General features: G+C 37.2%; 1 protein-coding gene across 8 annotated transcripts in view; it reads right to left on the reverse strand.

Moving 5' to 3' along the window:
* The window catches only part of ETV1 (ETS variant transcription factor 1), an 86,602-nt gene extending 73,194 nt beyond the window's left edge, over positions 1–13,408 (reverse strand). The window contains exons 1-5 of one of the 8 annotated variants that reach the window (XM_070424366.1): positions 13,002–13,407; positions 12,430–12,561; positions 11,553–11,640; positions 10,122–10,169; positions 913–966 (exon numbers count right to left, since the gene is read on the reverse strand). In XM_070424366.1, coding sequence (XP_070280467.1) covers positions 913–966; positions 10,122–10,169; positions 11,553–11,640; positions 12,430–12,474 — 235 coding nt within the window. In that variant the 5' untranslated portion in view covers positions 12,475–12,561; positions 13,002–13,407. Of the gene's footprint in view, positions 1–912; positions 967–9,594; positions 9,962–10,121; positions 10,170–11,552; positions 11,641–12,115; positions 12,301–12,429; positions 12,589–12,705; positions 12,725–13,001 lie in introns of those variants that run through there. The other 7 variants (XM_070424365.1, XM_070424367.1, XM_070424369.1 and 4 more) reach the window with 7 other exon arrangements.
* Positions 13,409–15,177: the final 1,769 nt, after the last annotated feature.

Consider the following 15,177-nt stretch of genomic DNA (forward strand, 5'->3'; position numbering starts at 1 on the left):
GGGAAAACATGGGTTTGTAGGTTGTAAGGTATTAAGCATACGTGGTTGCTGTGGATGACACAGCCTCCCGTGGAAATGTCAATGGTCTGGAAAAATGAAAGTTGGAGCTTTAAAGGGTGCTAACAAAATAACAATGTATTAGGTCAGTTTCCTCAGCAAGATGGCATTTATACCCCTTTCTTTACTATTTGCACCTCAGGTCAAGGCAAAGCATAAATATCAGAGGTAAATCCCAAGGCAACCATGTTTGCACAGGCGAAATGCTCACTCTGCAGTCATAGGAGGGAGAAGAACCGAGAATCACTCGCCACGCAGCCTCTGACAGTCCGGCCTTGCAGCAAGACTCCCGGAAAGAAACACTGAAGGGATCCTAACACAAACTATCAGGTGCTCCCATTTCTGTTACTGCAACCAGGGACAGACTGTGAGGCTAAAAATTCAATCCAAGCAGGTCAAAGTTCATGAGTGCAAAAACTACAATAAGCCAATGAATGTTTGGCCCAGAATTTTTATAAGTTATATAATAATCGTCTCATGGATTTTCACTACTGACTGTCTTCCATCAGCATCCAGACTTGTCTTGGTGAAGATATTGAAAGACTGGAAGTAAACACTTGCATGTCCTGGGTCTCCCCATTCCTTCACCCAGGATATTTACCAAACATAGAGAACAGGACCATCTTTTAATCCAATCAGTTTTCCTGAGCTACTATTCGGAGCTCTGCACAAATCACACGGGGGATTCTGCTGATGCCACAACGTGACAAATCACATCACCTCGGGACTGCAAGCTAAAAAGGCATTGACACAATGCAAGAACAGACACTGGAAGTGGAAACAAACCAAAGAGAAAGAATGGAAGAAGGAAGGAAGACAGAGAAAAATTTAAGAGACGAGTCAAACTATACTTACAACTTTCAGCCTGATAGTCTGGCACAAACTGCTCATCATTGTCAGGTACCTGAGCTGAAGGGAAAAAAGAAAATTAAAAAAAATAATTAAGAGAAAAACTGCCAAGACTTAAGGAATGTCAAGTAAGATCTTCCATGCCAGATATTTTTAGGCTGGGATAAAATTTATGATTATTTGCCAATTAGCTTCTATTTAAAGTGGCATTGGCAGCAATACTTGAGAGGGGAAATTTCAGCAGCATCATTGTTGTCAACCAGAAAACATGTATGTCAGAAATATAATGGTGGCAGTCCCTCTGAATTTCACCTGCCAGATGGAAATAAAAGAGACATGCAAAGTAAAGGAAGCCATAGGATTTCTATTAGCTGCAGTGTTTCTTTATGCAAGTAAGAGATATGCTTTTGGAGTAAAGTGTATTTCAATTTACCCACTGTCAGTGCTTAAGCAGCCCATTTGAAGTAACCACATAATTCTTTCAAATAATGTGCAGTTATTACATCTCTCAGGGATTCTGCTTTCTAGAAATCGTCTGATTTTGGTAAGTTCCATCTATTGCAAATTAGACTACCATAATTGAAAATGTTTGCCCTAAATGTGGCCAAAATATGCAACAAAGTTTCTTAAATTATTGTCATCTATCTTGGCCCTATATTATAAAATGTTACAATTCAATGACTGTGGTCATAATAATGCAAATAAACTCCATCTTTTCATGCAAAATATTTTCCTGGTTACTAGTTAGTATTAACAAAAAGAACATCATTATTTCATCAGTCTTAATGTCAAACAACTTCCCTATTTTTAGTAAGGGAAAAATTACCGAATAGCAAGGACTTTATGCATTCGGCAACAATTAAAACACAAGTAAACTTTTTCAGTTCTATAATATTTTCATCATGGCTGATTGAGACATAAAAATAGGCTGCTCCAAATTGACAGAATATTACAAAAACAAGTTTTCACATGCACACTAATGTGCACACTCACACATATGTAACTGCCTAAAATAGAAGTTAGGTTTCTTTTAATTTGGTAAAAATGTAATGAACTATCATCCTAATTAACATTAGTTGTGATCTGATTAGCTAGTATTACTTTACTAATATTATGTAATACTGAACCTTTTTACCCAATCAAGTCATATTTAAACAGATGTCAAATGATTTTTTTAAAAAAAAGAGCCTATTCTGTATGGGGGAATGCTTACTAAAATAATCAGTCTGTTGAAAAAGTTTTGTGTTGGTAATTCAATTAAGTTAAGAAAAATTAAACATAAAAAATAAATTCTATATTTAAAAAGTCTAATAAAAGAGGCTTACAACATACATATAATTAAAGGCTCTTTTTACCAGCTTATTCAATAATATTTTTAAAAACAGAATTATTTGGTTAAATAAAATTTATATTATTAAGAACAGAACCAATGGTAATTTTGCCTATTATCAAAATATATGGAGTCTGACACCCATTTTATAACAACTTTCTTCTGGACACCAATATTTAAACTTATTAAAAACAAACCCCATTCTCTACTACAAAATGAAACCAAACAAATTAAGAGCATTTTCCAGATTATAACTGATGCCTATTTCTTCAGTCTATATTTGAAGAAGGGTATTCTCTTCATATTCCACTAATATCTGACACCTAACTAACAAAAGTCGTACAAACTTCAAATCACAGTTCTATGACTTGCTAGCAATGTAAACTGTGTAACATTATTTAACCTGAGTGAACTCCATTTTACTCACCAGTTTCATAGCGATAATAGAGATTTCTGGTGAGGATTAAATGAAGTAGTCTAAATAAAATGCCAGACAATGCCAGATACTCAAGAAATGCTGTTTTCATCTTTCCACCACCCAATCATTTTTTTTCATTTCACTCACAATAAAACTGCTTCAATCATTACAATACAGATTTAATATCTTGACTTCTAATGAATTATATTAGACATGGAAAAAATTAACAGCTGAAATTTGTACATTGGCATTCTCTTAGCTACATTTTTCTTGCATTGTAGGAAGTTTGGGTTTTCTTATAGACTTACAAATTATAACTAGAAGAGTACCCTTTAAAATAAGTCTCCACACTAAAAAATTACAAGAATGTTTTTAATATCTATTTAATAACTAACAGCAGGTAGACAGAATCAAATCCTACATATTTTTCCAATCATATCCACATGTTTTGGTTTTCCTTCTAAATTAACAGCTAAATAGACATAACTATTGAGATGCAAAAATTATCAACCACAACAATTATTATGCTTTTAAAAAGCCTACACTTACAAGAATTTAATAAAAATGTAGTATCGCTTTACAGGAATACTAGTTAAAAAGTATATTTGCAACTGAATATGCTGGTATGAATGTCCTAAAGGCCAGACTTTTTTTTTTTTTACTATGATAAGACAAAGTTGCAACTCCATGATATGTATCACTTCAAGAAAGGCACAAAAATCTCTGATGAATGTGAGTTGTGTGATGGGAAATGTATGCAAAGAAAAAGGCAAAACTTTAGGAGCAGAAGAAACTAGAAGTATACAGAAAATAGCTGCATACTAGTAATTTGTAAAAAGAATAAAACTTGCTATTTCTGTTCTAACTTTTTAACATACTGAATAAATACTTCACACTTATGCTTGAACATATTACAGAATTTTAACAAAAAACATATGACTCACATATTTCACAGAAGCTAATCTTCAGAAACTGAATGGACCCAATGAAACAGCAGGCTACTTAAATAGACAAAGGCTTAAGTCTACCTCTAATATGAAGTTAGAGTAAAAGGAAAGCAGTTAACGAAAAACACAAGTTGGATCTGGACAAGGAAAATATGACAAAGTATTGCCACACTCGTAGAATACATTTCCTTTCTTCCCCTCAATTCACGGGAATTCGGTGAAGCAGCAAACTATAGCTGCCTAAAAATTCGTGACAAGTCATACTAACTCCAAAGTGGAAAGTTAACAACAGAGGCCAACCTAAAAAATTTTTTTAAGAAGGGGTATTTTTTCCCAACTATCTATTATAACTATGCTTGGAATAATCACCTTCGAGGAATGAAAATGTTTCCACACACTCAGTAATTAAAGAGGAAGGGGCAGAGTAGGACATAAGGGGAAAGTATATACCCAAAGACCAATAAAAGGCTTTCAAGAAAATTGAGCATGTGGATTTTATTGGTAATAGCTGCAGCGGCTCTATCAGATCATTGCACGTTAATAGACAAGTTGCCATCAAGTCTCAGGACTTCTCCTTTCAAAGGAGAGTATCTGCACCCTCAGCTATTCGCTTTACCTCGATTATTATCCAAAGGTGCGTTTCTCTCTCTCTCTCTCTCTCTCTCTCTCTCTCTCTCTCTCTCTCTCCTACATAGCAACACATATCATGCTAAAGAAACTGATGAAAACAGTCATGATGCCACAGAATCACTAACCCTAATGCTTAATTTTAATATATTTTCTTAACATTTCCCGGGGAGGATGGGGGGCAGGGCAGTTTTTAGTTTGCCTTTATTTTATGCATATTTTAACCTTGCAAATGGAATAATAATCATTACTTAAGAAAAGGTGAGCATTTACATATTTTCCAAGGTTGGCTGCAGGCAAGGAAAAAAAAGGCCACACCTTTTGCTGACAAACTAGGAGCCTGTAGGGTTTCTCTTAAAGCGAGAGAGAAAAGTGGAAACACTACAAATGAAATAAATGTCAAGTATCAAAGGGGTTAATATTTAATTAAAACCAGTTCTATCCACTGTAACAATGACCTGGAGCCAAACAAGGCGGAAGATGTATGAGTCATTCTTTCTGCCCGTGAATGAGACAGCTGATCTCCTCAGCAATTCCTCCAGACAAGCAGGCAGAGCTGGAGTTCTGCCTCCATTCACAAAAACACAGTCCAGCATGAGCCATGCGGCCCAACCACAATCTTTTCATGTCACACCCTTCTTCGGGGCGAAAGCTAGTCAACTTGAACTTGCAGTATAAACACTGTTTTCTAGCTCTGTCTCCAATACAGTGCAGATCCAGGAAGGTACACGTTTAAAGAAATGACAAGTTTAAAACATGAATCCCATAGATTTATTCTCCCTACTTCATAGGGAACTTGCCACAGATACGTAAATGTACAAAACTAAAAAGCAAGGAAGGAAAGAGGCAAAGGAAAAAAAGGACGAAAGGAGGGAAGGAGAGAGAAAAACCATTTTGAAAAATGCCTCTTTTTTTTTTTTTTTTTTTTTTTTTGCCTGTTATTCAAAGTTTCTCTATCCTAAGATTTTAACAGAGTGCTGCTAACTTTGTAGCGTTTCACTTTGAACAAAGGGTTAAAAACAACTTTCTCCAAAGAAAGTGAAATTCTAAGTAAAAGCAAAACAACAAGAAAATCAGCCTTCGCACAGTGGTATTCTGTTAAATGCTAAAATGAAGCTTCAGGCCATGGAATAAAATAATCATGAGGCCACTAAGCCTGGCTTTACACCACATCCGCTTTTAACATTAAAATGATTGCACCAGTGTATAAGCATTAATTAATGCAGAAGTATAAACATATTCAAACAGATAAATAAAGGGGCTACTTCCCCAGGATAGAAACATCATTCATACTTGCTAAAGACATTCTGTATGTTCTAAAAGAAAGAAAACAGTAAGTTTTAGTTGTCTTTAGTCTAAAATTAGCTTCAATTTCTAACTCTAAATTGACCTGTAGTGACTTAAAAACTTAAGGAGAGCTCAGAGCTGTTTCTTGCCAAATATTTTCTCTACAGAGGTCTGATGGTGATGATGATGGTGATGATGATGATGGTGATGATTTTCTCAACTACAAGTTTATACACAGGTCAAATGGAATCAAGTCATATTATAAACTCTAAGAAATTACACATTTTCAGTAACTGAACTGGAAAAGCTTAGCTATATTTCATAAACATTTACTACAGCCCTCTGGAAAACTATATTATGCTACAACATATCCAAATTCTACTCTTGAAAAACATTATTTTGCAAGTAGACCTTAGATGAAAGGTATTTATTTAATTCCAAAGAATACTTAAAAATATAATCCATTACTCTACCTGCTCTACCTGCTCTCTTTTAATCAAGTACAAAAGATAAATCTTTCTTTCACATTTTAGAGAATTTCCTGGTACAATGCAAAGAGGAGTGGTAGCCCTCCTAAAAACAAACAAAACAAAAAAAACTCTTGTTCAATTATAATAAATAATATAGACTTCCATGCTTTAATGCTTAAATTCTCAATTCCTTTTTTTTTGTAAACCTCATAAAAATAATGCCATTTTAAAGCTTTTACTTCTTACTGCCTCACCTGAAAACAAAAAATATTCAAGAGCACATCCAATTTGTTCCATTTTAAAAAGTTACAGTATAATTTTTTAAAAATGAAAATGAGTATATTATGATGGAATATTATTGCATGACAATATGTATAACATATTATTTAAGAAACTTCGTAATAAATGTCTCTACTTTTAAGTCAACCTGATTATTTGAAGGTCAAGTAGTAATCAAAAGAAAAGAAAGAAAAAGAAAACAGCCTTATCTGCATGATGTAAGGACCTCTGGTGTAGAAAGGTTGTTCTTGAAGATAAAACTCTGACTCAAGTGTGGGGGCAGTATGAAACCTGACTTACTACAATACCACTGGAAAACATTTTACCCTGATGGCAGCGAATCACTGTTGACTTTTTTCCTTAATATTACTGATGAAAGGGAATCTCAAGAACATCTAACAGCAAAAGTAACATTCAAAAGTTGCTATGTATTTACATTTAATATGCATGAAGTGTATGACGTCTTTCTGGTGTGCTAGTAGGTAAGCTTTAATAACAAACTTTAGAGGAATGCAACCCTTTTAAAACTCAGTTTTACATCCTTCTCTTTCTGTCAACCCCTCACTCCCCCCCGCCCCCCCCCCCCACACACAAAAGGGTCCATTTAACTATGAATTTCTAGGACACCATTCACTGAAGCACCACTTAAAGCAGGTTGTTAAGAATAAGACATGACCATGATGTTGACAGGATTGATATTTGAACTCATTATTTCATGGGATCAAATAATTGAAATTGCCTTTCTGTCAGTAGCAATCTAATTCAAAAGACAAAGAATCAATAAAGAATTGTACATAGTTACAATTACAATATAAAGTAGCTATAGCAAAATTTAAAAGTAGGCACATTCTTTTTTTAACTGTTACTGTGTCACTGGAAACACTGCCTTTTCAGTTTTTTTCAGAGTGAAATGTGATTATTTTAAATCGTGGGATATATGTTAAAAGTCTTTCAACTGTAGTGTTAACTGCAGTGTTAGTACTTTGAAAGTGATACTAATATAAAGTTATAGTCTTCACAAAAATATTTTTGATCTCTGGAAATGAATTTATTTGAGAATGGAATTCTATTTTTAGAGATAACTTTAGTGAATTGAAAACAACTGGTTCCAACCCCACCCTCAAATAGTCCTGCCTTATCCCAATTTCTCCTTAGACATAAAACACATTTCTTACTCCATAATAATTTACCTATGACTAAGCCATATGTTGCACTTTGAGTCTAATTTAGAAAATTCTTACAGGGAAAAACAAACATGTTAGGATATATCATCTTCCAAGTATTTTGGGGCTTTGATAATTTCTTGACATGATTTTCATATGACACATGACAACTAACTTGACTCTCAGGTCCAATAAGATTTTTGGACCTGTTTAACTTCCCAGTGGGATTCTAACTCATGGAAGAAACTGGTTAATTGCCAATGATCTTTTTTAAAAGGGTCAAGATGCTTTAAAATTCCATGGTCAGTTTCTTGGCTACAAAGCATTATAAAAAGAAATATGTAAATGGTTCATGTCAGCCAATTTGGCAATGTTTTAATTTCTGGATGTCCAGAGGGACATAAATGGACAAATCCAGCTATGAAAAAACTAGTGTAATTTTGAGAATCTCTTCTTAGCTAATATTTTTCAAGATGCCAATAAATCAAGTTAAAATGTTAATGCAAATGTAATTTTATATATGTAATTGTATATATATATATTTGTTAAAAATAAAAATATGCAGTCTACTAACGAATAGTGTTAAAAAAATATATCTCCTCACTATTGTATTCAATAAATCAGATTAACCACTTTTTTGCTTATATCATGATAGTGTAAATTAATGTGAACTACTTTGAAAAAACTGTACCCATAGTTTGTTAATAGAAGCCCACCTTGGTATTCAATACAACAGTCTGAGGACTAATTCCTGAACTTCCTTAACCTTATGAATTCTTTTCTAAGTAAAAGTCCATGTTCCTCCAAATACATGAGTCATTTTCTAGGTTTATTTTATATAAAGCTATATCTTCAGATTCGATTTACAGGTATGTGAATAACTGAGTAAGAATAGTCAGTGAAAAGATAAACTCAGATAAATTATGCAAATTACTTATTGAGTGACAAACAAACAAAACAAGTTGAAAGGAAAAAACTGTACTGAAACTGATTATAAAATGGTAGGAGTCTGTCACAGATTCCACATTTTAAAATTCCAGGAACAGAGTTGCTATGCACGCACATTCAAAATCAGCCAGCAAGTGCACTGACTTGGAATCAATGAGACTTAAACATCTTAAAGAACAAACCTACCTTCCCGGACAATTTAAATGGATATTTTTAATTATTTTGGATAAGTGAATAAATTCCTTCATAAATATAATGGTCTTGCAAGCTTCAACTTTGCAAACTAACAGTAAAAAGTTAATATAAGAACCTCTGTGCAATCTTTTCTTTAAAAAGTTACATTGAAATATATGGCTTATGTTGCAATAATAAGTAGTCTATTGCAATAAGTTTCATTTACAGAGACAAGCAGAATGACCTTTAAATATAACTAAAACTCTTATCAATACTTACCTTTCATTAATATACAAATACAATCACCCTTTTGGATGGGCTACCAGGAAAGCTATTTAACTTAAAAGGTTAAAAAATATAGCAAAAAGCTCTTTGGAGAACTAGAATATCAGCAAAACAAAGAAACTTATTTTACATGCTAACAGCAACTTGATCAACTGAAAGCAAGACCACTGATAAAACACAGCAGTCAGCCCCAAATAGCAACAGAAAGACTCGGCTTCCACTTAAAGAGACCCTCTCTCTTCTTTTAACCATCCTAAAAATCTGTTCCAAAAAGTGCATGTATCCCATATAATGTAAAGACAGAAAAAAAATTTAAAAAACACAATTATACACAATACTTAAGAACTATAATTGTCTTTGTTTCCCACCAAATAGATCACAGGATAAACTTAGTATTTCACAAAGCCAAAAGAAAAATTTCAAATTATGAATACCAGCAAAAAATCCCTCAACATTAGGCATTTCTCAAGTTGTATCAAGCTGTACTGAAGCACTATCTCACTGTTCCTATAAAGTTTACACAATAAAAGGTACAACAGATTGCAACAAAGATTTTTAGCAAAAAGTAATAAAAAATAAAAGTCATGCCTTTAAAGGGCCCCTTGCTATCTTAAATAAATCCTCATAAAAGTAACAGAACAACAAAGGTCAATTTCAACAAACATCACATAACAGTAACAAATAGAAAACAGTTTAAAATTCCTCAAAGCCACAAAGATTTATTTTAAAGCCATAGATTTCCTCAGTATTGGATACACACCTATCGTTCTGTGTTGTGAACAAGGTGGGAAGAAGACACTTGCACTTAAATCCTGAAGCATCCCGTCCTGATGAACCCAGAGAAACTAATTTCTGCCATCAGAAAAGTCCTCCACCAGAACACCAAATAATGACATGCGCTGCTCTAAAGGAAACAGCTAGCCGGGTTCTGGCTCTAGGAGGTCTCTGGAGGTACAAGAATATAAACCTGATCAATTGCAATTAAAATCTGAACAGAGGCTGAGAACTTGAAGTCTTGGTGCATTAGTTCTTGCCAAAAGCAGATGTGATTGTGAGCTGGAAGCAATTTCTCCTGGTAATTTGTGATGACACTGGGTAGTGCAGCCCCAGATTCCCCAAAGACAAACTCATCAGAGGCTCTAATGTATGCATGACACATGAGGTGGCTCTTTTAGAGCTCAATTAATTGGGCTGAACATTAAGACAGCAAGTTCAGGTCTCCCCCCCCCCACCTTCTAGAGGTGCATTCCCCCTCCTTTGAAAGCATTTTCTTTATTTTTTACTTACCTTCTGCAAGCCATGTTTCCTGTAATTGACTTAGGTCTTGAAAGAGTTCTAAAAAAAAAGTCAAAGAAATAAACAAAAGATTTGCAAACCTTTAGGTTTCATTAAATGGAAATGTTTGTCATAAAACTTTCATATATCAACTTAATTTGGGGAGGGGGTCAATAAAAAAATATAATTCATAACTTACAGATCTCAATAATCCTGCTCATTTTGGTGGTTATTAAGCAATACTTCTTTAAAAAATTCTTCTGGTCAACTACATAATAAAGTCAGTACCTCCCCCCCCCCCTTTTTTTTTTAACAAAAAGCTTAAAAAGCTCAGTAACACCAAATAGCATATATACAATAGGATTAAAAAAAAAGCTTAGGTAAAGGTATGGCCACAGAAACCTTTTCTAAATATATTCAACTTTTGTAAAATAGGGATAAGTTTAGAAAGACTGAAAAGTATTGTATTTATATCTTCTGAATTTTATATCAGAGATATCACAACACATGGTATAAATCTCAAAGTACTGTATGTTTTCAGGTTCAATGCCTCCAAGAAAAAAGGAACAACTTTTAAATGCAAGTGTTTAGAGGAAAGTTTCTCTATTAATAGGTTTACAAAAGTCAAAGAAAGATAATTCCCTGGCACCTGTTTATTATCAAGTCCAAAATTTTGTATTCTGTCACAGTGGGGAGAGAGGTGTCCTATAAGTATGAGGATTTGAGGACGTTTCAGAATTCAATATACTTTATCTAAATGGCCAACTGAATTTTTTAAATTAAATCTAAGCATATTAAGTCTATTATTAATGCTCCCATATGGCTGGAATAATTTATAATCGATTGACTTCCTATGAACAGTTCATAAAAAGAATCTGGAACCTAATTTTCCAAATAAGTATTATAATTATTAATTAGGCCTTAATTATAATTCAGTGAACACTTTAAGACCTATAGAACAAGATATAGGACCTCACAATGGAGTCATCAAAATCATCCATGAAAAGTTTTATAACTTGATATGGTTTTCGTCTAAAGGGGATGGAAAAAATTAAATAATCATCTACATTGTTTAACTTCTAGTGAAGAAAGTAGAAATGAAGCACTTTGCATAGTTGCTTAATTTGTCCCACTGGGTTGGATTTTTAAAATTGTTGCCCTAGTGTGTGGGCTACTGATATGCCATATGAACAAGAGTTTTTAAACATAAAAGGTTGCCTCTGTTAACTTTTTATTTTCTTCTTTCATTCGTTTGTGACAGGGCCACAAAATATCCTCCAGTGCAAACTGTCACACTATGTTAAATGCTCAAAGTAAAAGTCTTAGTTAAATACAGTAATTTGAATTTTTGTTATTTTTAAGCTAAGAATGAACTGCTGCTCTTCTTTATGAGGGTAGGGAATATAGGTAAAGAGAGGGATTCACCCCCAAATCAAACCTCACCTTCTGAATCATGAGCCAGATCTCTGTTAATGAATTTTCTTTTCCTGACATTGGTTGGTTTCTCGTTACAAGTTCTCCCACGCTGATTCTACAAAGGGAAAGACAACATCCTTTAAAAGAAGGTAAACCTCAAAAGTCACACACAAAAATACACATGCATACATACATTTGTGAGGATCCTCTCTCTACGTAAAAAAAGTAAAGCCTATGGTATCAATTCTAATATTCATTTTCTACATTCATTTCACAGTGAAAGGTTATGCTGAAAATTCGACAGCCAGGAAGAGTAGCTTCCCAGTGCCGATCCTAGCATACTATTTGCTAGTCATATATTCATGGTATCTCAGCATCAAAACAACATGAAGCAGTTATATTTAAAGACGATTTTAGGCTGGATCAAAGCTAGATTAAAATACAATGGATTTTATTCTGATACTCCCCACTGGAAACCAAAGAAGAAGAAGAAGAAGAGTGGAGAAATAAAAAATATCAGAGAAAATGAGAGGGGGGAGGAGAAACAAAAACACCCCATGTAAACAAAAAGTGTCAGCATTTGTCTCAACTTCATTCTTTTCAATGTGGCAGACAAACCCAGCCAAAAACTTTGAGTGCAGCAGCTGCTGCTGCGCTCCATCTCCTCTTCCACTCATCTTGAGCCCTTTTATCAGAAAAGGAGGTCTTAAAAACAAAACTATGCCTTATCCAAATCACTGAAAGGTAAGCTCATTTTGACGACTGGGCTTCGAGAAGCAGAGTCGCCCTACAGTGGCAACAAAGCAGATAAAGTATCTGCAATCCCAACCTCCTTACCCCCTCCTTCTCCCCCCCCCCCCCCCCATCAAGTTTATAAACAGCAACTCTCGAACTGATCACTCACATTGGTGACCATGTAAGGCACTTGCTGGTCATAAAATCCATCCATTCTGCTGCTCTTCGCAAATCTCAGCCCAGTGTTTTATATTTTGAGCATTTAGCTGCAGATTTCCTCGGGATCTGGACGTCTATCAACCTAGAGGGGAACAAGATGGCTTTTAGGCTAAAAGAAAAAAAAAAAAAAAAAAAACCATGAATGAAGCTCTTGAATTTGCATAGCTAATTACCCTCCGACTGTCCCATTCACAAAAATAACCCTCGGTACACCAGCCTCCTTCACCTGGATCAAAAAAGAGCCTAGAGAGTTCACAATGTACATATTTTCGGCTGTAGCAAAAATCCGAACTAGAGGAGATGTATTTATTTACACTCTCGCTGTTTCCCTTCGCGGTCGGTTGCACCCCGGGCAGCTCTGATTCGCAAACGTGTGCAAAACTAGCAATGGCGATCAACGAGACTAGCTTTGCACCTAACGGGACTAAAGAGACGGAGACACCTCTTTCATAAGGATAGTTTTTGCAACCCACAACCATGCAATTATCTGGAGAGAGAGAAAAAGTTGCTGGAAAGACCCACCTGAAGGCCACGCTGGGCGAACTGCGGCAAAAAATTCCCTCCAAATTTAATAAAAACATTAATTATTGCCCAGCACTTCCCCTTGGAAGCCGAAAGCGCCTCTGACAGAGCTCAATTCGGTGGTTTTTCCTCTACTTCTCCTCCAGGGGCCTCCAAGCCAAACTGATGGATCGCTGCCTCCCATTGGCTCCGCGTCTCTTTCACAAGATCAGATTTCGGGCTGTCAATCAGGCGGCTGGCTGCCCCTTCTCGGGGATCTCCCGCGCCCCTCTGCCCGGGCGGGTGCTCGGAGGGCTGGCGCAGGGTCCACAGCCTGGAAACGCCACACAGGAAACCGGCCGCCTTCCTAACCCGCTGCTTATTGTTCAGGCGCCCGGGGAATGAATCCATGTGTACCCGGTCGCCGGTTCTCCTTACGGGTGTGTTAGGTCCATTCTTGGGCTGATTTCCTAAAGCACGTTTTATTCGGTTCAGGTAGATTCCTTGAAGCGTGATCCACTAAACCCTTGCCTCCTTAAACTCCCCCCCCCCACACACACACCCCTCCCCAATATCGCCAGCCTCCTACCCCCCACTTTTAACCCGATAGGGAGCCCACTAGCTCTATAGCTTCGTTCCCGCTAAGTTTTTGGCCCAAATTCTTTTGCCGTGTTTTTTGTGTTTTGTTTTTTTTTTTTAACACCCACCACCATAATTATGGTTTATCAAAAACAGTTTTTAACGGCCTTGCTCAAGTAAGACAAGATCCACCTCCTTCATGGGACAGTAAAATAAAGAATCTATGGGGTCAGTGCCTGAGGAAAGCAGAGAAATTGCTTGTTAGGAGGGGAATTGGGAGGACGACGGGGCAATCTAGGTGAGAAAGAGTATAAAAGTCAGCTTTATCCCAAGTGCACACTGGGACAAGGTGCTTCCAGTCCACCTTGCAGGTGGGGCGGAGCAGGGAGGGGTGTGTGGGCTCAGATATCCTAGGGACCCGCACATTTCCTGAGCTTTTGTTATGTATACACGGAGACAGAGGGTGTCACTTACTGTACTTGATGCTTCCACTTCCTCTTCTGCTTTTACACAGCCACAGCCCAGAGTTGGGGAGCGAGCGAAGAGGATGCTCGAGTTTCAAGGACAATGACTGAGGCTTTAAAAAGTGAGGGCTGCAGCTCTGAAACCACTTACCCTGACCCTCCTGTGGGGCTTGGAGCTGTAGGGTCACTTAAGAAGCCTCGGCCCAACAGGATATGGGAGGCCGCGGGGATGGGACCAGGGACCCCGAAGTGCTGAAACTCACTGGTGATCCTTATGGCGACCAGAGCTAGAGACCAAAGGATCCGAGCTAGAGACCAAAGGACGCTTCCGGCAGCTGTTGCTTCAGTTCTCAATTTCTATTTGGAAGTTTCCTTCCTTAAATGGAACGGTATGGAGACGCATTAAACGGGAGTGTGAGCACACAAGACTCCACAGCAACCAGAAGGAGAAAGATCAATGTTTAAATTTTTTTTTCTTAAATAAGTTTTAGAAAAACGTATTACTAGAGAAATCATTGTAGACAGCAAGGACCTAAGTGCAGTCTCTGAAACTCGTAAATCAGAGTAGCTGGTGCTAACGCGCACCTACAAGCATTTTGAGCGGGAACTGCACTTTAACCCCAGCCAGGGAGGCTGCAGGGCGCAGCCCGGACCTGGAGGCTGGGATAGTGAGGCTCCTGGGGACTTTCTGGGGGTGCAATCAGGCGGAGAGCCAATAGCAAGGGTGTCCCGCCGCCCAGCACTCCGGGGATAACCCAGCCTCTGTAATCTGAGCAACAGTTTCCAAAGACCTTCTCTGCAGCTGGAGCCTGACAGGTATCCAGGGTAACCGGGAAGGGGCGGAGCTTAGGCTCAGCCAGCGCTCCCCCCAACCCTGGGGTCCTCGCCTCAGCCAATTACACGCCGTTTGTTCCCAACCCATTGTTGTTTATTGCTGACCCCGCAGCGCTCCGCTAAGAGATTGGCCACTTTAAGGAAGGAGGCGGAGCCTCCCCCGCCCCTGCAGCCCCCTTTCAGCTCCATTCACAAAATTCCGGCCTCTCCTGGTCACGTGGTTGGGGGAGTGGCGGGCAGGGGAAATGACACAACAAAGGCCCAAGTTTCCCAAACCACAAAACTTTTTTTCTGACTTGCAACCTTTTCTCCGTCCTGTC

Source organism: Myotis yumanensis, unplaced genomic scaffold (assembly GCF_028538775.1).
Source record: "Myotis yumanensis isolate MYYU_CA2020_CCGP unplaced genomic scaffold, mMyoYum1.0.hap1 SCAF_9, whole genome shotgun sequence".
NCBI lineage: Eukaryota > Metazoa > Chordata > Mammalia > Chiroptera > Vespertilionidae > Myotis > Myotis yumanensis.